The sequence below is a fragment of the Oryx dammah genome, unplaced genomic scaffold (assembly GCF_014754425.2).
Source record: "Oryx dammah isolate SB20612 unplaced genomic scaffold, SCBI_Odam_1.1 HiC_scaffold_27, whole genome shotgun sequence".
In the NCBI taxonomy this organism is placed as follows: domain Eukaryota; kingdom Metazoa; phylum Chordata; class Mammalia; order Artiodactyla; family Bovidae; genus Oryx; species Oryx dammah.
Window position 1 is genome coordinate 59,278,453 of NW_024070211.1, and position 22,990 is coordinate 59,301,442.

At 38.9% G+C, this 22,990-nt stretch overlaps 1 protein-coding gene and 1 long non-coding RNA gene across 7 annotated transcripts in view; one reads left to right on the forward strand and one right to left on the reverse strand.

Annotated features, from left to right (window-relative positions):
* CNTNAP5 (contactin associated protein family member 5) overlaps positions 1 to 22,990 on the reverse strand; it is a 1,071,087-nt gene that overhangs the window by 420,228 nt on the left and 627,869 nt on the right. For all 6 annotated transcript variants that reach the window (XM_040228920.1, XM_040228919.1, XM_040228922.1 and 3 more), the window contains one exon: positions 12,889 to 12,995. In XM_040228920.1, the coding sequence (XP_040084854.1) occupies positions 12,889 to 12,995 (107 nt within the window). The remainder of the gene's footprint in view (positions 1 to 12,888; positions 12,996 to 22,990) is intronic.
* LOC120854700 overlaps positions 1 to 22,990 on the forward strand; it is a 381,893-nt gene that overhangs the window by 66,235 nt on the left and 292,668 nt on the right. The gene's annotated exons all lie outside the window — the stretch shown is intronic.

A 22,990-nucleotide genomic window follows, 5' to 3' on the forward strand; every position in this document is an offset into this window, starting at 1 on the left:
GGATCTTTTGTTGCTTTTAAGGATTTGGAATAAAGTAAACCTTGTGATTACATTTTTTTGCACATTGTCAAACCGACATAAGTATTTGAAATTAGCTTTACTGCAGCTTCAGTTGATGAGGGGAAGGGGAGGTGGAGGGAAAGATGGAGAGAAAGAGGAAGGAAAGACCAAATAAAACAACTCACCATGGAGGAAATGACTGTGGGAAACTTAAATCGTTAATGATGTGTTCAAAAGGAAGAGAATCGATCCGAGGTGAATATGCAACCTTCATTCCTCCCACTGTTTAAGCAGAAGTCTTTGGATTCGTTTGTTTATAATCCTACCATATTCCATAAAATATTTAAGCGTGATCTTTATTCCACTGTGCATGCTAAGTTGCTTCAGTTGTGTCTGACTCTTTGTGATCCTGTGGGCCAAGGTCCTCTGTCCATGGGATTCTCCAGGCAAGAATACTGGAGTGGGTTGCCATGACCTTCTCCAGAGGGACTTTCTGACCCAGGGATTGAACCCATGTCTTTTATGTCTCCTGTATTGGCAGGCGGGCTCTTTATTACTAGCACCAACTGGGAAGCCCGTTTCTTCCACTTAGAGATGTTTGAAAGTGATAAAGAAATGCTTTTGAACTATTTAAAACTGAGTTCAATCCCACTTTCACCAGCTTTGTGGCTTTAAGCATTAGTATAATGCTAAGTCGTGTCAGTCGTGGCCGATTCTGTGCGACCCCATTAGACAGCTGCCCACCAGGGTCCTCCGTCCCTGGGATTCTCCAGGCAAGAATACTGGAGTGGGTTGCCATTTCCTTCTCCAAAGCATGAAAGTGAAAACAGAAAGTGAAGTCGCTCAGCCGCGTCTGACTCTTCGCGACCCCATGGACTGCAGCCTACCAGGCTCCTTCCATGGGATTCTCCAGGCAAGAGTACTGGAGTGGGGTGCCATTGCCTTTTACAGATGACCCTTTTTGCAAAGTGGAAATAGAGACACAGAAGTAGAAAACAAATGGGTACACATCAAGGAGAGAGAAGGGGGTGGGATGAACTGGGATATTGGGGCCCACATATATACACTACCATGTATAAAATAGATAACCAATGAGAAACTACTGTATAGCACAGGAGAAAGAAAGAAGTTTCAATCTGTTTGTAGGACATATATTAAGCTAACCTTAAAAATGCATTCTGATATCCTGTAGGTACAGACAAATGCTATTTGATTCCACTTATATGAGGTACACAGAACAGTCAAATTCATAGAGTCAGAAAATATGTTGGTAGATACCAGGGGCCAGAGGGGTAGGGAGGGGGGATGGGGAGTTCATATTTAATGGGTACACAGTTTCAGTTTAGGAAAGTGAAGAATTCTAGAGATGGATATTAGTGAGAGTTGCACAACAATGTTACTGTACTTAGCATCACTGTACTGTACAGTCAAATATGGTTAAGATAGTACAATTTATATTATGCTACTTTTATCACAATAATTTTTTTAAATGTTTACATTCATTGATTCTCAGCCAGTAGGGACCAGATATAAACAAACAAACAAACAAAGAATGGCAGTTTAGGAAGAAAAATAGGAACTAAATATTTATATTTGATATGGTGGAATTAATTATGTGTGAGTGTGTGGGTACTAAAGGGGCAAAGAGAAGCAGCATCTAGGAAAGATCTGTGTAGGCTTCATGCAGGAGGTAACAAAGTTGCTGGAGCAATGAAAGCATAAGAAGAATATCTAGTCAGGAGATTGGCACATGTGAAGACCCTGTTGTTTGAAGAAGTCACAGTCCAACAAGGGCAGGGCTAAGGATGTAAAGGAGCCTCAGAGAGTGAGGTGAACTGTGTGAACTGCCCAGTACAGTGCATTACACTTAAAAGAAGCTCAGTGAACGTTCTTTCTCTTGCCCTTAGGCTGTGCCTTAAGTGAAACTGAAACATTGTCTATGCTTATCCTTATTTCAAATCATTCCTTTGGTTCTCACCCTTGAAAAACACTCTCCTAAGACTTCTCTGCCTACCAAGTCCAGTCCTTGTGTTCAGGCTTGGTCGATCCTCCAACAAGCCTTCCACATCAGTTCAGTATCTTCTGATCTCCCTTTTTACAGACTAACAGGCACCTTGCAATCAGACTCAAGCACATGACTGCACACCTCCTTGAATTACTTGTTTATTAACATATGCAAAGATATCAATCCTTCCTCCTGAAGGAGAGGAAAATCATTCCAATGGCATATAATGATTTTGAATCACCTGAATCCTGAACAACACTTAGACAGTTAACAAGCAACAAATTCTCTTGAAAAGAGAATACTACAACAAAGTTGATGGGACTGTAAATTGGTGCAGGCACTATGCAAAACAATATGGAGGTTTTCAAAAAAAATGAAAAATAGAGTTGTCCAGCTATACCAAAAATGATCCAGCAATACCACTCTTGCACTTATATCTGGACAAAACTCTAATTTGAAAAGATGCATGCACCCCTATGTTCATAGCGGCACTATTTACAATAGCTAAGACATAGAAACAACCTAAATGTCCATCAACAGGTGAATGGGTAAAGAAGATGTTGTGTGTATTCAGTTGCACAGTCATGTCTGACTCTTTTGCAACCCATGGACTGTAGACCACCAGGTCCTCATGGGATTCCCAAGGCAAGAATACTGGAGTGGGATACCATTTCCTTCTCCAGGATCTTCCCAAACCAGGGATCGAATCCACATCCCTGGCATCTCCTGCATTGGTAGGCAGATTCTTTACCATTGGCACTACCTGGGAAGCCCAAAGAAGATGTAGTACATATATACAATGGAATAATCCTCAGCCATAAAAAAGAATGAAATAATGCCATTTGCAGGAACATGGATGGACCTAGACATTACCATACTAAGAGAAGCAAACCAAAGACAAATATCATATGGTATTGTTTGTATGTAGACTATAAAAAATGACACAAATGAACTAATTTACAAAACAGAAACAGGTTCACAGACATAAAAAACAAACTTAAGGTTGCCAAAGGGTAAGGAAGAAGGAATACATTAGGAGTTTGGAATTAATATGCACACACTACTATACATAAGTAAACAGCAAGGTTCTACTGTATGGCACAGGGAACTATATTCCAGATGAGACTGGCATATTCAGGGTGGCATGGCCATAGACATGAACTATATTCAATATTTTATAATAACCTATAATGGAATAAAGAATCTTATTAAGAATATGTGCATGTGTGTGCATGTGTAACTGAATTACTTTGCTTTATATCTAAAACTAACACAACATTGCAAATCAACCATAGTTCACTAAACAATTAATTAGTTAAAAATAGATTTTAAAAAACAGTGTCTTTCTTTCACTTACTGTGTTTTTCTCCAATTTCTTATTTAAAAATCCAGCCAGTCATTCAGCTATGACCCTTCACCATGATGAAGAAGTAATCTTGGGAACATCACTTGGATATTTCTGTTTATAATCTAATCTCAGAACACTTCTCTTCTGCTTTTTAGTTTATTGTTTTTCTTATTTCTCCCCTTTTCTTTCCTCATGCTTCCCTCTCTAATTGTATCTCAGGTGTATGTCTTCTTGAGACCCTTAAAAGTCTTGGAAGTGAAGTTTTACATTGCAGGTACCAGACTTATTGACCAATATCTGATTGACTTCATCTACTCAAAAGGTTTCAACAACTATATACCCAGTGATTCTGATCTTCCCCTTGGACAACCTGGTTCTGGGATGTCTAGGTACTACTGCACTGGGAGCATCACCTCAGGCAAACATCATGTCCCAAACTGAACTGAAGATGGCATCTGCAAAGTCTTCCCCTCTGTCTCTACATCCTCTCATCCTCTCTCTGTTCAAATGATCCAAAACGTTGCCTTTGCCAGGCACCAGGCTAAATTCTTTATGGGGATTCTTTTATCTAATCCTCATGATACTTCCATGAGGTGGCTGCTAGTCTTAGCCGAGTATCACAAATGAGGACATTAAAGTACACAAAGCTCACATAACTTGCCCTAGGTTATACATTTTGTAAGTTGCCGAGCCTAGATTTGACACAAGGCTGTCAGGCACAGACCAACCTGGGGACTTAGTCACCGCATCCTTCATTCATGAAGTCTTCCAAGTTAGAAAGCTAAAAGTCATCCTCTCTGCTCTATTTTATTTGGTTTGTCTTCAAGTCTGTTTGATCCAATTATATATATATATATATATATATATATCTTTCAAGTAAGTTCCCCTCTTTCCAGCTTGTTCTTACTCTCATTATTTGCTGCTCACACATTTGCAAATAGCATTGTATTTCTCCCTTGCACCCAACACATACCCACCTTGTACTTGACACCCAGCATGAAGTTAGTTGGAAGACAACACCATCTACAATACCATCACAGTTACAGTCCCAAAAAGAAACTGATAAGTAAAACAACAACAACAAAATAATTATTAGCAAGTTAATTCTCAGTACGTAAACAAAACCAAAATACCATGGCTGGCTTCAAGGTGCTCAACAGAGAAACAAGCTCCTTTTCAATGAATCACCTATCTTCTCTTCTGTCTGCAAATCCTGCCTCTCCCTCCATTTCACGTTAGATTCCAGCTGCACTAAGCATCTCATCATCCTTTCTGCTGCATGAACTTTCACGTATCTCTCTCTCTTCAACTTGTCCTTTTTCTTTCTCATCTCTCAAGCTTCTGCTCAAGTGTCAATTATTGTGAAAACTTTCTCACCTCCCCCAGAAAGGGACAGTACCCTCACCCTAGTAACTCGCCATTACTGTGTGCACCTATCTGATTTATCTACCTGTGTGTACAGCATCATACTGTGTGTACAGTATGATGTGTCAAAGATTAGACAAAAGATTGGAGACATAGAGTAGATTCAGTCCCTACCCTGTTCTTATGGAGTTTCCATTTAATGTCACACCAAATTATCTTTTTTTCTGTTTAACTGTCTGTCTCAATAATTACATAATATGCCCTTTATAACACAAATTCCTTGGATATGGTTAGTATAATATAAGCAAGACACAGTTCTTCCCTAAAGCAGCTTATTATCACTGCAGAGGAGTTAATATGAATAAAAATTGTGACATTGAAGGTGGTGGTTAGTGTTATAAAATGAAGCAGGATGTGGATTTGATGATTCATTACTGTTTTTGTTTTCTTTTTCTTTTTCTTCTATGTTACATATCTAGTTACATCTCGGAACACTTGCTGTTGGCATTCAGAGTTAAGCATGGAGATGAATTTTCTTTAGATCTTCTTAGGAAAAAAAAAAATGTGAGAATACTAGAATATGAGTTGATCTGGGCTAAGAGATATGAGTCCTGCTTGTAAGTAAAACTCCTATTAGCAGAATTCCCTACCCTCTTCCAACCTTTTGTTTCAACTATGAAATATCATGTAGTGAGAGGACCATTTACCTACTGCTAAAACAGCTAAAGTGTTATCCCTCTGTAATGACTACCTTAGAGGCTGATAGCCAGATGACTTGATATGCTCCCAATCAATACCTGGCTATTGATTGCTCACAGGGAGAGGCACTACATAAAGCTTGGGAGAGCAAGAAAGCTGACATCCTCTTGCCAAGCTGAAAAGTGAACACTAGAGGTATTGTTAAGATGTTAGAGAGGCTACACTGTGAAACAGGATTAGCAAAGGCTGAGAAAGGGTGAAGAGACCTTGCAAAGGGGCCATGTGAATGTGATTAGTGCTGAGAAGATCAAAGATGGCCCCACTCATTAGGCAACATATGGAAGATGAGAAGTAAGTACTTGGATCATTTACTGAGTCCACTTAATATGAGAGTAATTATCCATTGCGTGGCTACTGACATCAGATGTGTTTTCAAAAGGTACTTATTGTTGAATACTGCTGCTAAGTCGCTTCAGTTGTGTCCGAAATACTGCTGCTAAGTCACTTCAGTCCTGTCCGACTCTGTGTGACCCCATAGATGGCAGCCCACTAGGTTCCCCCATCCCTGAGATTCTCCAGGCAAGAACACTGAAGTGGGTTGCCATTTCCTTCTCCAATGCATGAAAGTAAAGTCGTTCAGTCATGTCCGACTCTTAGTGACCTCATGGACTGCAGCCCACCAGGCTCCTCTGTCCATGGGATTTTCCAGGCAAGAACACTGGAGTGGGTTGCCATTTCCTTCTCCTATTGTTGAATGGTTAAATACAATTCTGTGGGGACAATCTTATTCATGTTGTAATTCACCTAAAAACCCTCTTTTTCTTCCACCTAGGATTCATCATGAAGGTCAATAATAATTTCCATTTCAGGATACAAATATTTTAGTAAAAACACATGCAAAATGGTTTTATAACATATAGTAAACAATTCTGGTTTAGAAGATGAAATAAGATATCTCAAAAAATAGTGATCAGCGTATAAACTGTAGCAAGATTTTAGGAAAACAGGTTGAAATATGAATAAAGACCTTTAAAATGATTCATCGTCTTTGACTCAAGAATGCCAGTTCTATGCCAGTTCAAGAAAACAAACCAAAAAAACATGTGAGATTAAAATTTATGTAGGCACAAAGAAGCCCACTGTGGGGTTGGTTATAATAATAAATATTTGGAAACAGTACAGGGCTAATCATCCCCTATCCCAAAAAAACATTGAAATGGTTGAATTAAAACAAAGTCATTAAATAGGCTATTTATTATACAGTCATTAAAGTGGTATTTATAGATACTGCAATAACATGTGAAAAGCTTTGGTAATAAAGGGATCTCAGATTTCCCCTAGGGGAAAGTGCTTTATAGGAACACCATTTGGTCTTTAGCAATGAATGAAAAGAACTATTTATTTTCCCTTTCTTGAGCCAGCAAATAAATGCATTGTCCCAAATCACAGTTTATATATATTCTACCATCACATCTTGGCTCTTGCCAATGTTTTCAATAGGCTTCCCTAATTCTTGTATTTAGTTGAATTTAAGCCATCTTTCACGTGCTAATTTATCCTATTTCCTTCCAGAATGATTTCATTATTATTCTAGAACACAAAACTGTTCTCACCTCTAAGTCTTCTAGAACTGAATTTTCCGTTTGGTATCATGATATTCTACTGGGTGTCAAGCAATATGAAGGACATCATGAATGTCCCAACACTAAGTTCATATAAAGAGGTTTCCCAAAATGTCTTATTGTTTGAGAAAAGAAGTAAGATATAGGATTTATCTTACATCCCAGTCAGATTCACTCCATTCCAATCCCAGCTCCTTCATTTGCTATAAATAGTTATGTTACCTTGAGTAACACTTTTGGGCTTCAGTGTGCTCATCTATAAAATGAAGAGAATAATAATATCCATCTCCCTTTATTGTTACATTGTAGATTGATCTATGTATTAAGCTCCCATAACCAAATTTCATTTTAATCTTAACTTAGATTCATAATACATCATGATAGACCTATATTAATACATTGAGTACTCTAATTTGGCTTCAATTACACAACCTTCTAAACTTGGACATTTTAGAAAACCAATAACCATGGTAACTGTCTCTGGTGACTGGACAATCTGATCAGTAGGTGGGTTGCCAAGACCTAATCTGGACTGAATGCATTTGAGTCAGTTCTGATGAGGTGGATGAACCTAGAACCCATTATACAGAGTGAAGTGAGTTAGAAAGAGAAAGATAAGTATTGTATTCTAACACATATATATGGAACCTAGAAGAAGGGTACTGAAGAAGTCTTTTATAGTGCACCAGTGGAGAAACAGACATAGAGAATAGACTTATGGACATGGAGAGAGGGGAGGAGAGGATGAGTCTAGGGAAAGAGTAACATGGAAACTACATTACCATATGTAAAATAGAGAGCCAATGGGAATTTGCTGTATGGCTTAGGAAACTCAACAGGGGCTCTGTATCAACCTAGAGGGATGGGATGGGGAGGGAGATGGCAGGGAGGTTCAAAAGGGAGGGGATATATGTATACCTATGGCTTATTCATGTTTGACAGAAAACAACAAAATTCTCTAAAGCAATTATCCTTCAATAAAATATAAATTAAAAAAAAATCTGGACTGAAAATACTATGTCACTTCCAATTATCCTTCTGGTGAATAGTATGCAGCTCTGGAGATAAAACTGCTAGCCAAAACAACTTACAGAGATAATAATGTCTAATGCCAGTTTATTGGACAAATGTTGATCTCACATTTCCTCCTCCTATGGGGACTCTGCCACAGATGGGAAAGACATGTCCTTTACTTATCAACTCTTTCTTAAGCAAGAAGTTTTGAACAAAGTGTATTTGAAAAGTCACAAACTTGCATGCCCAAGTTCTTTATGTTTCATCAGATGAAGAAGAAAGAAAATTGAAATGGAATCATGACATATCTACTTGTAATACTATATCTACTATGCTTAAAGACTTTGAGAATTCCTATTGTATCATTCCTTAGAGTTCATCATGCCCTCCACTAAGCCAGACCCCTCTGTTAGCCACAAAGCTAGACAGAAAGAAGCAAATTCTCTGTGTCCTAAGCCAGCCCTCAGTTCAGTTCAGTCGCTCAGTTGTGTCTGACTCTTTGCGACCCCATGAATCACAGCATGCCAGGCCTCCCTGTCCATCACCAACTCCCAGAGTTCACTCAGACTCACGTCCATCGAGTGAGTGATGCCATCCAGCCATCTCATCCTCTGTCATCCCCTTCTTCTCCTGATCCCAATCGCTCCCAGCATCAGTCTTTTCCAATGAGTCAACTCTTCCCATGAGGTGGCCAAAGTACTGGAATTTCAGCTTTAGCATCATTCCTTCCAAAGAAATCCCAGGGCTGATCTCCTTCAGAATGGACTGGTTGGATCTCCTTGCAGTCCAAGGGACTCCCAAGAGTCTTCTCCAACACCACAGTTCAAAAGCATCCATTCTTCTCTGCTCAGCCTTCTTCACAGTCCAACTCTCACATCCATACATGACCACAGGAAAAACAATAGCCTTGACTAAACGGACCTTAGTTGGCAAAATAATGTCTCTGCTTTTGAATATGCTATCTAGGTTGGTCATAACTTTTCTTCCAAGGAGTAAGCATCTTTTAATTTCATGGCTGCAATCACCATCTGCAGTGATTTTGGAGCCCAAAAAAGTAAAGTCTGACACTGTTTCCACTGTTTCCCCATCTGTTTCCCATGAAGTGATGGGACCAGATGCCATGATCTTCATTTTCTGAATGTTGAGCTTTAAGCCAACTTTTTCACTCTCCACTTTCACTTTCATCAACAGGCTTTTTAGTTCCTCTTCACTTTCTGCCATAAGGTTGGTGTCATCTGCATATCTGAGGTTATTGATATTTCTCCCAGCAATCTTGATTCCAGCTTGTGTTTCTTTCAGTCCAGCATTTCTCATGATGTACTCTGCATATAAGTTAAATGAACAGGGTGACAATATACAGCACCAAGAATGAGGAAACCAAACTAATCCTGAAGAGAGTGAAAAGACAAAAGACCAGTAGTCAAGAAATTATGTTTTTTTTTTAATTTATTTATTTTTCATTTTACTTTACAATTCTGTATTAATATTATCAGAAATGTTTTAAAAATGTGAAGGTCTTTCATCACATTTCAGAACATTTCAAAAATGTTCTGATTATGCATGACTGTTTCAAGAAAATAAACTCTTGTTGAGCAAGGACATTACCATTTCCACATGAGCAGGGTTGTGAAGTTGTTTGTTTTGCTTTTACTGTCTTCTGTATTTTATCAGCTCTCGTTTCCGATGACCCTCATTCAGAGCACATGCTTTATGAAGACAGAAAATCATGGCTTGATTTACTCAATCAACTCAAATCTGATTCAAAACAGTGCTTCTCACCCAGTTGGAGGAGGAAGAGGGATTAGTCAGAGGAGGAAAATTCTTAAATTGCACAGACATCCAAGGTATGTGTGCCAAACCTCACAGCCACCCAGGCACCTCTAATCTGCCCTGGCTGGTGCCCAGAGGGGAAGAATGGGTTTAATAGCATTGCCGCCAATGGTATAGACATTGAGGAATGTTACAGAAAGGAAGATTGGAAGGCATTTAAAATAAGGAATGGTATTTTTAAGGCTTGATATGTTCAGTTTCCTGCTCATCAACTTTGACAGTGTTCCTTTGAAAATCAGAACTTCACTTTTATCGACTTTCAAGTTCATGCTACTTTTATAAAGTTGGAAATCTATTTTTTAGCCTGATAGATGGATAAATTTAAAGGAGGAGAATATCTGTAGAGATGGACTTAACAAAATATTACTGAAAGTGAACAGAATAACCTTTAAAAATCTTAGGAATCCTATCCTGTGACTTAGCAGATATTTGGATAGTTTTGACTTAAATCTTCAAGCTTATCTCATCTCACTATTAACTTGACAGCCATTTGGTTGCCTCTGAGTTTCTTACAGCAGCACTTCAGTACAAACTGGACAGTCTTGTATGTGTCCTATCTGTGTATGTATCTGTACAATTACAGTCTTTTCTTTAGGGATACATTTCTGGAACCAGACTCAACATTGACAGATTTTATATTTATTGAGAATCTGAAATAAAATCTTGCAAATTTAGCCTTAAAATGGTCTCCAAGATCTTGGTGCACACTCTGTCGCATCTCTTTGTGACCCCATGGACTGTAGCTCACCAGGCTTCACTGTCATGGAATTTTTCAGGCAAGAATACTGGAGTGGGGTGCCATTTCCTACTCCAAGGGATCTTGCTGACCCAGGGATCAAACCCACGTCTCTTGCATCTCCTGCATTGGCAGGCAGATTCTTAACTACTGAATCACCAGGGAAGCCTCTATACTACACTTGATTTTAACCAAAATGCTGAGAAGCAATTTAGTTAGCTTTCCTTTATAGGATCTATGAGAAAACTGAGCTCTGGGGTGTCAAAATTATCTTCTCATTCAAGTGCAAGAGCTTGGTCAAATTTAAATCTAACCTCTGTCAGTCCAGTGTTCACTATTCCAAATATCTAAATAGAAAGTTTTAAGAAAGTTATATCATTATAAATCCAGGCAGTGTTTTTCTCTTCCACAGACATAACAATAACATTAGCCCACGATGGCCATTGGGCTACTTCTTCTCTGATTTGCTTAGACTCCTCTATGACCATCATTGGTGAATATTCAATTCCAAGGTATAAAAGAGGCTATAGAATGACTCAGGGGTCTTAAATGAGAGCACCAATGCTGTTCATCCTGGACCAGTTCATCCTGGACCAAACCCAGCTGGCAATTACCTTTATTTTTCTGCATTCTGTGTGCCATCCCAGGAAAAGCAGAGACTTAAGAAACCCTAGTGAGATCAGGCCCTGAGGGATAATCCCCCTGTAGTCCTGAGAATAGATTCAGCCTTGGCTTGGCTCTTACATTAGAATACCCTTATTACTGGAAGGCCCTTCTTCCTAGAAGGCCCCTCTTCTATGCTTCTACTTCCTAAGTCAGTTTCTAAGTCCATATTTTCTGTGAAGTCTCCTACAACTGTAGCCAGCACATTCTAGTCATGCATGCATACTCCATCATGTCCAACTGTCCATGGAATTTTCCCCACAAGAATACAGAAGAGGGTTGCCATTTCCTTTTCCAGGGGGTCTTTCTGACCCAGGGATCAAATCTGCAATTCCTGTATCTTCTTCATTGGCAGGCAGATTCTTTGCCACTGAGCCACCAGGGAATTCCCCTTCCAATCATATCTTTGTCAATTAAATTTCAGTTCATGTCATACAGCTTACAAACAATCCTCCAAATGTCAAACCTTCTCTATTTCAACATGTGTTTTTTATCATAACTCTGATGAGAATATAAAATTATGGGAATCAGGACTCATGTACTTCCTTTACTTTTTCCTCCTCAATCCTTATTCTTTGTGTGCTCCAGTCTCCCCAGTTTCTGCTTCCTTTCTTACTACTTACTGTCAGTATTCTCCAGCTATCTCCAAATAATTGCAGATTAAGTTTCCTTTTTCTTTTCCTTGTCTACCACATCTCTACTACAGGATCAGCTCAAACCTTCCATCTGAAGCCTCCCTATCATGGGCATGCAGACAGTGTCAGTACTTATCAGCAATCTGTGAGTTCTATTGCCTCAGATCCCATGGTAAGATAAGACCTTTTTCCCTCTTGACATTAGGTACACACATGACTTTGCTTGGCAAATAGAATATGAGTAGAAGTAATGTTTGGCACTCCCAGGTAGAAGTTTTTTTTTTTTTTTTAATCTTTGGCCACACCATGTGGATATAAGATCATAATCCCAGAGATCAAACCAGCACCCCTTCAGTGAAACCATGGAGTCTTAATCACTAAACTTCCAGGGAAGTCCCAGGTAAAAGCTTTTAAAAGCACATGTTTTCCTGGGCTTCCTTCTTCCTGCCATGGCAGTATTCCAGATGATAAAGTCTCTTTTAGCCTCCCAGAAGGAGAATGCCTTTGGAAGAGTTGGTCCCCTGTAAACCTGTGCTATGCAGGTAACATAGGCATGACTCAGCTGCTTATTACTTAGGCCACTGAGATGCAGGTTCCTTATCGCACAGCCTAATTTAGCCCATTTAGACAATGCAGTTGACTTCATAGCTCACCTTTATATGCCTACAGCACCGTGACTTGTCTCTGGCTCAACAATTATCCCACTTTCACTTTCTGTCTGTCTTCATGGTAAACCCTGAGCTCCAGAATGCCATGGCTTTGTACCAGTGCATCCTCCATGCTCTCCCCAGTGCTTGGCATAGAGTAGCCTCTCAAGAAACACACAATGAATGAATGAATAAAAAGTGCCCACACTATGTTGAATACATTAATATTCTGACACTATCCCTGGCATTCCTGGATTTTTGCCCTAGAATGAGGAATCTGGGAATTTTGCGGCAGAATCTGTGGGGAATCATAAGTTTACTCACAGTTATGGCAGGTGGCACCTACGTAACCTGTATCAGTGCAGTTACAGTAGAAGGTCGTCCAGGATTGGGAGCAGCTTCCTCCGTGCTCGCAATAGTTTGGCAAGCACCTAGTGAGAGATGGAGCAAAATCAAATTAAATAAACCAAATCAATGGAAGTAAGGGAGTGGGAGATGTCTTACATCCAACTAAATGAGTTAATGGTGAGAGTCAGTTGGCTATACTACTATACCTAAGTGAGACTTGAATATGTGAACATAAGACAACAGTTTCACCACAGAGGTGGGGTCCTTTACAAAGGTCGGTTCTACTAGCCAAAGGAAGGCTCAGAGATGATTTAGGCAATTAAATGAAGCATTTCAGCATCAGGGCACTTTTTCATTGACTTAAAGTTAATTTGAAATAGTCAAAATTGTAAGCTTTGTCATTTGCCATAGAATAAAATGGACTAAGATTGTAATTTTGCATTTTGGAAAGGTTTTTACATTTTTAAAGGTAAGGGGAAAAGGGCAGATAATTGAGGTCATAATCCTCCTGCTTCTCTTTTGGGTGACAGACATAAATCTATTTTAAAATACTCATAAAATTTGAATAGATGCTACATGTTCAGTTAACATACAAGGAAACTCTATAATTATTAAAAGAGCCAATAACACCCTTAAAATGAGGCCTTAACTACTTGTATTGAAAATAGTATGATCATTTTGAAAAATATTTTCACCATACACTTTAAAAACTTTCTGAAACATTCATGTAATTTGACCCAGCAATCACACTCAGATGGCTCTTTCTTAAGGATGTATTTAAAACTATATGTACTAATTGTCATTATTCACAATGATGTTATGATGAATCCCTGTATTTTTCCTACATAAGATTTCTAAGGAAAGTTATCATAATTAATATGAACAGGCTATCAAAAAGTCACTACAAATGAAATTAGCAGAAGGATTATAACAGACTGGGACTAAATTAAGTAGAAATTCAAGATATGAAGCACAGCCACAGTGAAATAAAACAAACACTTTATATTGAAAAAATAACTAGAAGGATAAATGTTAAGTGCCATTTTGGTTAATGGGAGTGAAGGCAACATTCATTCCTTCTGGACAAAGACTCAGCTCAGCCATTTATACATGTTGTCTGTAGGTAATTCTCTTCAACTCTTACATACATATTTTAAATTCTCTACACTGCAGCCACTGTTGCTATTAAAAAATAACCAACAAGTCTTCAAAATGTGTAATAAAAAAAATTAAAAGTAAAAGCCATGATAAATACTGAAATGTTTGAAAACAATCTTTATGGGAAGAGTAAATTTTCACGAATTTCACCAGGGACAGGACACAAAAGATGAAATTACAGAAATGGTATAATAATACAACAAAAAGACTCATTATGGCGCATCTAAGAATGTGGGGCAAGAAAAATTAAGATGACTTACCCTAAATGTCCTATATAAGTACAAAAATTTCCAGCAATGATTATTTCAAAGCCCAGAAACTAATATCCCTGCCTATGTTCAGACATATTATTAGAAATTTTCTGCTCACTACAGCAAACACAATTGTGCCAATAGGGCTTATGTTTGGGAAAAGCTTATTGATAACTCCATAGTATCCAGCCATGGCTTAGAAACAGGGGAAAAAAGGAGGGAATGGGGTGCAGTAATTCTGCTCTAGAACATGATCACAAAATCCAACCAATCAACAAATAAACCAAAAAATGGGCCCTTGCCTACTCCAAATTCACCCCTCCCTCTGGGTCCCATATACCCAGGTAGCTGGAAAAGAAAAGACAGTCTTGTTACTCAAGACTGGCACATGTTTCTGCCCCCAACTCCACTAACCTTGTGCTGTGGGGAATTTAAACTTGAAGCATCAATGTTCTTATGAACAAAAGCCAAGCAAGAGCCTCTGAGTCTGGTTGTGCCCTGATGGAGAGCCTGAGAAGGCCTCCCTGCTTCCACAAATTTTCTTTTGCATCCCAGAGCCTCCTCATTTCTGAACAATGCTGCTCTGTGGGGTGATTTTCTCTAGATCTGTCCCCTCTAAAATGCTCAGATTCTTACATGACATCTCTACAGCTGCTCCAACCCAGCCCATCCTACTCCACTCCCCCAAGCACACACACATACACACACACACTCACACATAGAGTCAGCTTCTGTGAATGACAAATAATGGTATTACTGTTCCTCTCCCTCTGTCAACAAAAAGTTAATTGCTTTAAAGATGGAAAGCTGAGCAAAGCCAGGTCAGTAGATATTTATCCTATAGTCCTTCTGGCTTTGGCACCAAGAAAGTTTAGATCAGCCCCTTTTTTGATGACTGAAGCTAAAAGGAAAAAACTCAGAAGTTCTCACTGGCCATGTTTTCAGACATGAGAAGAAAGCTTATCTGCAGTGAAAGAAAGAGAGAGAAAAAAATGCTAAGTTTCAGAAAGCAGAAGAAAAGAGAGGAGAGCATCCAGACAATGGTCATTAGTATATCCCTGTTGTTTCAAAGATTAGGCTGAATCCCTGACCTTTCTGAGGGCCTGGCTGTATTAATCTAGCTTAGATTCTGTGAGACAACCCAAGATCTTTCTAGGAAAACCCCAATTTTAGTCAGGCTAGCTTAAGCTGGGACTCTCACATTTCCAACTAACAACCTTAACTTTTTATAAAACCACATCCTATAAATACAAACAGAAATGGAAACACATTTTTCCTTATAATTTTACGCTTTAAATATTTTCAAAACTCAAGGTTGCCAGGCTATCCTGGGCACATAGGAAGAGAAATCTTATGGAAAACTAAGAACAACCTGGTTACTTTGAACATATGTAAAAAGCCTCACACAGACTGTGTTTGTGTGTGTGTGTGTGTGTGTGTGTGAGTGTGTGCAGATATGCACGCTCAGTCGTGCCTCACTCTTTGCAACCCCATGGACTATAGCCTATCAGACTCCTCTGTCCATGGAATTTTCCAGGCAAGAATACTGGAGTTGGTTGCCATTTCCTTCTCCCGGGGATCTTCCCCACCCAGGGATCAAACCCACATCTCCTACTGCTGGCGGAGGTTCTTTACTCCTGTACCACATGAGAAGCCCCAGAGACTTCGTATTGCAGCATTAATAAACTCAATTTACCAACAAATATGTAGGCTGGAAATGCATTTGCTTATGATCACTCAAAACTGATGTGTTTCTGAGAGAGAAAGGAAAAAATCTAATATTCCTAGAACAAGCAAGAAAATGAATGAATACTTACAGGGCTGCCTTTGAGCTTAGTTCATTTTGGTTCAACACACACTGTAATTAGAAAAAACTCATTTGTAAAGTAGACATGCAAAATAAAAGATGTATAACCCCAATTTGCTTATTTAAAAAGGGCAGTTTTAGGACTATAATTTCCTTGTTCTTCAATCAGTTCATTTTAACTGGTGTTTTGTTTCTTTTTCTCTCTACTTGGCATACACTGAGCACTTAAGACATGAACCCAGAAAGAGGTCAATGTGGAACTACAGATGAGAAAAGAACTCATTAAATGTGAGGGCAGTTACAATCTTAGATGTTAGGTGCTGAATTCAAATTGCTAAGAGATAATCATTCTAAATAGCTACATTCTAAAATCTTAATGATATTTCATATATAACCGAATCAGATGGATGTGCCTTCCTGTAGTGTTCGATGTGTAACACATCTTTCAGCATAAACACAACTGTTGATGTCATACTCTTTAGAAGTCCAAAGAAGCATCAAGATGTGTGCCAGCAAAGACTTGGAGGGCAAGACAGATGCATCAGAAGCTGTGTGCCTCTTTATAGGAGAAAGTTGTACATAATATGAAGAGGGTTGAATGAAAGAGTTGATGGAAAGGCACAAAAGAGTTAGAAATATAAGAAGGAAAACACAATATAACAGGGACAAAAGTTATATATGAGTTTTATATAAGAATGTATATTTTCCACCCAAATAAAAACTTCTTCCAAAAGAGAAGGATTGTTGCTAGTTGGGGCTGGAAACAAGGCAGGTAAGAGATAAAACTGGAGGAAGTATTCATCCATAATTGCCCATGGACCTCATTAATGGTCCCATCCAGCCTTCAGTGGTATATGGTTCTGGCTTCACTATTTGGCAGTGTGCTTTCTTGTTCACAGTGAGAAATGAAGGAGGAGAAAAGGTCTCCTTAACGATGTACAGCAGGGGAAATAGATAAACTGCTTCAAAGAAGAGCATATTTTACAGAATATTGAGAGATTGATCTACTTGAAGACGAGAGTCCCATTTCAAGCATCCTGGCAAGCATATTTTCTGCAAAACACACTTCCTACCCATTGGCATTGTGAAGAACAAAGGGTCCTCTGCCATTTTCCTTGAGAAAGATCACAGCGATTCTCTCCCTAACTTAGCTTTCCCTGAAGCCAGGTACAGCTTTCTAGCTGGAGCAGATCACATCTCAGGGAAAGCATTAGGAAAGCAATGGGATTCAACATTGTTTTGGAAAAAGCAGTCAGTGTGTTTGCAGTTTAGAAAATTTCACAGAATCAATATAAATTATTGGTTTCCCTTAAATAAAAATAAGATTACTGAGAATAATCATAGCAAATCTCTTGATTTTCCATGCCAAATTTATATTTTGAGTTTAGTCTTTAGTAACTTCCAAATTTTTATTTTGAGTTTTGTCTTCTCTTGTGAATTCCAGACCTATAAATCCAGCTGTCTGCTTCATAGTTCCACTCGAGTGTCCATCAGATGTTTCAAACTGCATGTCCAAACCTGAATTTCTGATCTCTTACCTTGCTTCCTGACCTCAACTTCACTACCTTTATTCTTTACTACCTGAGGAGGGCAACTCCACACTTACCATTGTTCAGACTTCAACACTTGCAAGCCCCACCCCCCTCCCACTTCCTTCATAGCTCACATCTCAGGGACAAGCACATATCTCTGACTCTGCTTTAAGACTCTATCCTGCAATCTGACTACTTCTCATCACCTTCTGCTACCACTCTGGTCTGAGTCAACAGCATCTCTTGCCTAAACATCTGTGTTTATTAGCCAGCTGGTCTACCAGCTCCATCTCTGATCCACTCAGCACATTCCCAATACAAGAGCAAGAGAGACCATATTAACATCTAAGGAAGATAGTATTGAAACCCTTCAAGGGCTTTTTGTTTTTATCAAGATAAAAGCAACATTCTTAAATGACCATTTCCTGCTAATCTGTACTTCCATCACTTCTCCAAATTCATTCCTAATCTTTTCCCTTTTCTACATCTACCCCAACCACGCTGTCATCTTTGTTGTCCCTAAAGCACACAAAGGATCCTGCTTTGTCAGCGTTTTTGCACTGAGGTTCTCTTTGCTCAAAATGCTCTCCCTCACATGTCCAGATCGACCATGATTCACCTCCTTCTTGCCTCTGTTTAAAAGGCACCTTCTCAAAGAAGTCCACAACAGTCATGCTATTTAAATGTGCATGATCCTGCAGTCCCACTGCTGGGCATTTATCTGAAGAAAATTTTAATTCAAAAAGATACATGCACTACTATTCACTGAAAAAAGATTCTTTGCAGCACTATTTACAATAGACAAGAGGTGGAAGCAACTTAAATGTCCATTGATTAATGAATGGATACAGAAGATGTTATGTATGTACATACAATGGAGTATTACTCAGCCGTAAAAAAGAATGAAATAATATCATTTGCAACAACATGGATGAATCTGGAGATTATAATACTAACTGAAGTAAGCCAGATAGAGAAAGACAAATATCATATAATATTGCTTATATGTAGAATATTAAAGAGGATACAAAAGAACTTGTTTGCAAAGTATAAATTAACCCACAGATATAGAACACAAACTTATGGTGACTAAAGTGCAAAGGGGGGAATAAATTAAGAATTTGGTATTAACATATGCACACTACTATGTATAGCATAATTACACAACGAGGACCTATGCATAACACGAGGAATACTACTCAGTATTTTGTAATAGCCTATAAAGGAAGAGTCTTAAAAAATGAATATCAGTCAGTCAGTCAGTTCTGTCGCTCAGTAGTGTCCAACTCTCTGCGACCCGATGAATCGTAGCACGCCAGGCCTCCCTGTCCATCACCAATTCCCAGAGTTCACTCAGACTCGCATCCATTGAGTCAGTGATGCCATCCAGCCATCTCATCCTCTGTCATCCCCTTCTCCTCCTGCCCTCAATCCCTCCCAGCATCAAAGTCTTTTCCAATGAGTCAACTCTTCACATGAGGTGACCAAAGTACTGGAGTTTCAGCTTTAGCATCATTCCTTCCAAAGAAATCCCAGGGTTGATCTCCTTCAGAATGGACTGGTTGGATCTCCTTGCAATCCAAGGGACTCTCAAGAGTCTTCTCCAACACCACAGTTCAAAAGCATCAATTCTTTGGTGCTCAGCCTTCTTCACAGTCCAACTCTCACATCCATACATGACTACTGGAAAAACCATAGCCTTGACTAGTCAGACCTTAGTTGGCAAAATAATGTCTCTGCTTTTGAATATGCTATCTAGGTTGGTCATAACTGAATATAGGTATATGTATAACTGAATCACTTTGCTATACACCTGAAGCTAACACAACCTTTTAAATCAACTATACTTTAAGTTTATAAAAGTAAAATAAAATAAAGTTGCAACTCTCCTCCTCTCTGCAACACTAATTCCTTTTTGCAGTCATTCTCCTTTTTCATTCTTAGCACTTCTTAACTTCTAATTCAATATGAACTCTGCTTATTCATTACTCTTATGATTTGTTACTTGTGTACTTCACTGGTGATGAGTACTTCACTGATGATGTGTACTTCCCTATGGCTCAGACAATAAAGAATCTGCGGGAGACCCAGGTTTGATCCCTGGGTCAGAAAGATCCCTGGAGAAGGAAATGGCAACCCACTTCAGTATTCTCCCCTGGAGAATCCCATCGAGAGAGGAGCTTGGCGGGCTACAGTCCATGGGGTCACAAAGAGTCAGACACTATCAGTGCTTTGTTACCTGCCTTCCCACAAAGGAATGTAACTTCCATAAAAGCATCGGTCATTGTCTATTTTGTTCACTGAGTACTTGATGTAGTAAACAGAATAGCACTCAATAAGTGGTTGTTGACTGAATGAATCAACATATAGTGTAGGGGTGCAACAGCCAGCTAAAGCTTTCTTTATTTATCTTAACCTGTCCAGTTAATCATAGACCCTCCGACCTTTACTGTTAACTTCCTGACACTGAGCAGCACAATAAGAGCTGACTGGAGTAGAGGGGAGACAAAGAGCTGCACCTTTTCTTTTTTTCAAATGGTGAAGAAATATTGAGACAAGTAAAGGGAGCCTTCTGTGCAGCCATAGGCAAGAAACAATTTAGAGGCAGAAGAGAGAAACAAGGTACACAAGGGAAGAGGTAAGATGAACACCATGAATGGGATCCTTTTTGGTGGCCTTCAAGGATGCAAGTAAATTTTGCAATTCCTTTTTATTACTTGTATTTTGGAGTCCTGACAGCTCTATATCTGAAGCAGTTACTCAGATAATTTTCTGCAAATTGGTTGGAAGCATATGCTTTTTAAATGATGTGAAATGATGCAACTTAATGTTCCTTTGGGGGTTTCTCAGGTGGTGGTAGTGGTAAAGAACCCACCTGCCAAAGCAGGATATCTAAGAGATAGGGTTTGATCCCAGGTCCAGGAAGATCCCCTGGAGAAGGGAATGGCTACTCACTCTGGTATTCTTGCCTAGAGAATTCCATGGACAGAGGAGTCTGGCAAGCTACAGTCCATTAAGTCATAAAGAGTTGGACAAAACTGAGTGACTAACACACAGTATTCCTTTGAGGCCATATCTGGCATTCTTGATAAATCTGAGTATAATCTTTGATACACTTCATTGAGATTAAACACAAGCTGGAATCAAGATAGCCAGGAGAAATATCAATAACCTCAGATATGCAGATGACACCACCCTTATGGCAGAAAGTAAAGAGGAGCTAAAAAGCCTCTTGATGAAAGTGAAAGTGGAGAGTGAAAAAGTTGGCTTAAAGCTCAACATTCAGAAAACGAAGATCATGGCATCCAGTCACATCACTTCATGGGAAATAGATAGGGAAACAGTGTCAGACTTTATTTTGGGGGGCTCCAAAATCACTGCAGATGGTGACTGCAGCCATGAAATTAAAAGATGCTTACTCCTTGGAAGAAAAGTTATGACCAACCTAGTAGCAAATTCAAAAGCAGAGACATTACTCTGCCAACTAAGTTCTGTCCAGTCAAGGCTATGGTTTTTCCTGTGGTCATGTAGGGATGTGAGAGTTGGACTGTGAAGAAGGCTGAGCACCAAAGAATTGATGCTTTTGAACTGTGGTGTTGGAGAAGACTCTTGAGAGTCCCTTGGATTGCAAGGAGATCCAACCAGTCCATTCTGAAGGAGATCAGCCCTGGGATTTCTTTGGAAGGAATGATGCTAAAGCTGAAACTCCAGTACTTTGGCCACCTCATGTGAAGAGTTGACTCATTGGATGCTGGGAGAGATTGGGGCAGGAGGAGAAGGGGACGACCGAGGATGAGATGGCTGGATGGCATCACGGACTCGATGGACGTGAGTCTGAGTGAACTCTGGGAGTTGGTGATGGACAGGGAGGCCTGGCATGCTGGGGTGATTCATGGGGTCGCAAAGAATGGGACACATCTGAGCAACTGAACTGAACTGAATTTAGAGTTTAAAAGGTTAAAAAAAAGTGTAACTGATTTAGACCTTAAAATTTTTCCTTATTAAAACATCTCAGATAACTTAAGTTCATCAAAGTTAAATGTTCATGTTTCTGGATATTTAACTTTGATAGATACTTGGTATTCTTTTTTAATGTCATAACTTGGAAAGTAAATGAAACATAAATGCAGTTTAAAATATTTGAAAGTATTTAAATAACTAATCCATGAATGGTATTAAGCAGTATTCAAACTCCTTTAGACCTGATTACTAATACTTGCTAGACTATACATAGAATACAATTTTATAAGCTGAATTTAAAAAATTAAAGAACAGAATTTTGAATCTGTAATTTTGAGAAATTGAATATCAGTCTTTGAAACGAAAACTAAATCTTGTGAACCATCTGAACTGCATACAAAACTCATCCTTTGTGAGCACCACAATGCTTTCATCAGCAGCTGTACTGACTTCCGTTCAGATCTTAGATTCCCTCTTCACCCTGTTCTTCCATCAGGTTCTACACAATGCCCGGAGCATCCCCGAGTGGGATGGCTTCCATTTGCTGAGCCTGAAGCATGAATTCTGTCTCTAATCCCCCTGCTTCTGTGTCTTTTTTTGTCACTTTCGTATTTTTTGGTGAAAATAACACATTTTAGGTTCAATCTGCAAGACAAACTTTCCTCCCAAATGCCCTAAACTCCCCTAAAGTACATTTAAATGAATCTGCTTCTGTAAAACCAGCCAACCTTGCATTTTACTTTTTCTTAATGTACCAGTGGTAGAGGAAGAACATTACTTTCTTTTACTTGTATTTTTTAAAATATTGGAGGTATCTCCACACTGTTCTCCACAGTGGCTGTACTAGTTTGCATTCCCACCAACAGTGTAAGAGGGTTCCCTTTTCTCCATATCTTCTCCAGCATTTATTGCTTGTAGACTTTTGTATTGCAGCCATTCTGACTGGTGTTAAATGGTACCTCACTGTGGTCTTGATTTGCATTTCTCTGATAATGAGTGATGGTGAGCATCTTTTCATGTGTTTGTTAGCCATCTGTATGTCTTCTTTGGAGAAATGTCTATTTAGTTCTTTGGCCCAATTTTTGATTGGGTCATGTATTTTTCTGGAATTGAGCAGCATAAGTTGCTTGTATATTTTTGAGATTAGTTGTTTGTCAGTTGCTTCATTTGCTATTATTTTCTCCCATTCTGAAGACTGTCTTTTCACCTTGCTTATAGTTTCCTTTGTTGTGCAGAAGCTTTTAATTTAATTTAATTTAATTTTATTTTATTTTATTTTATTTTTACTTTATTTTACTTTACAATACTGTATTGGTTTTGCCATACATTGACATGAATCCACCAGGGGTGTATACAAGCTCCCAATCCTG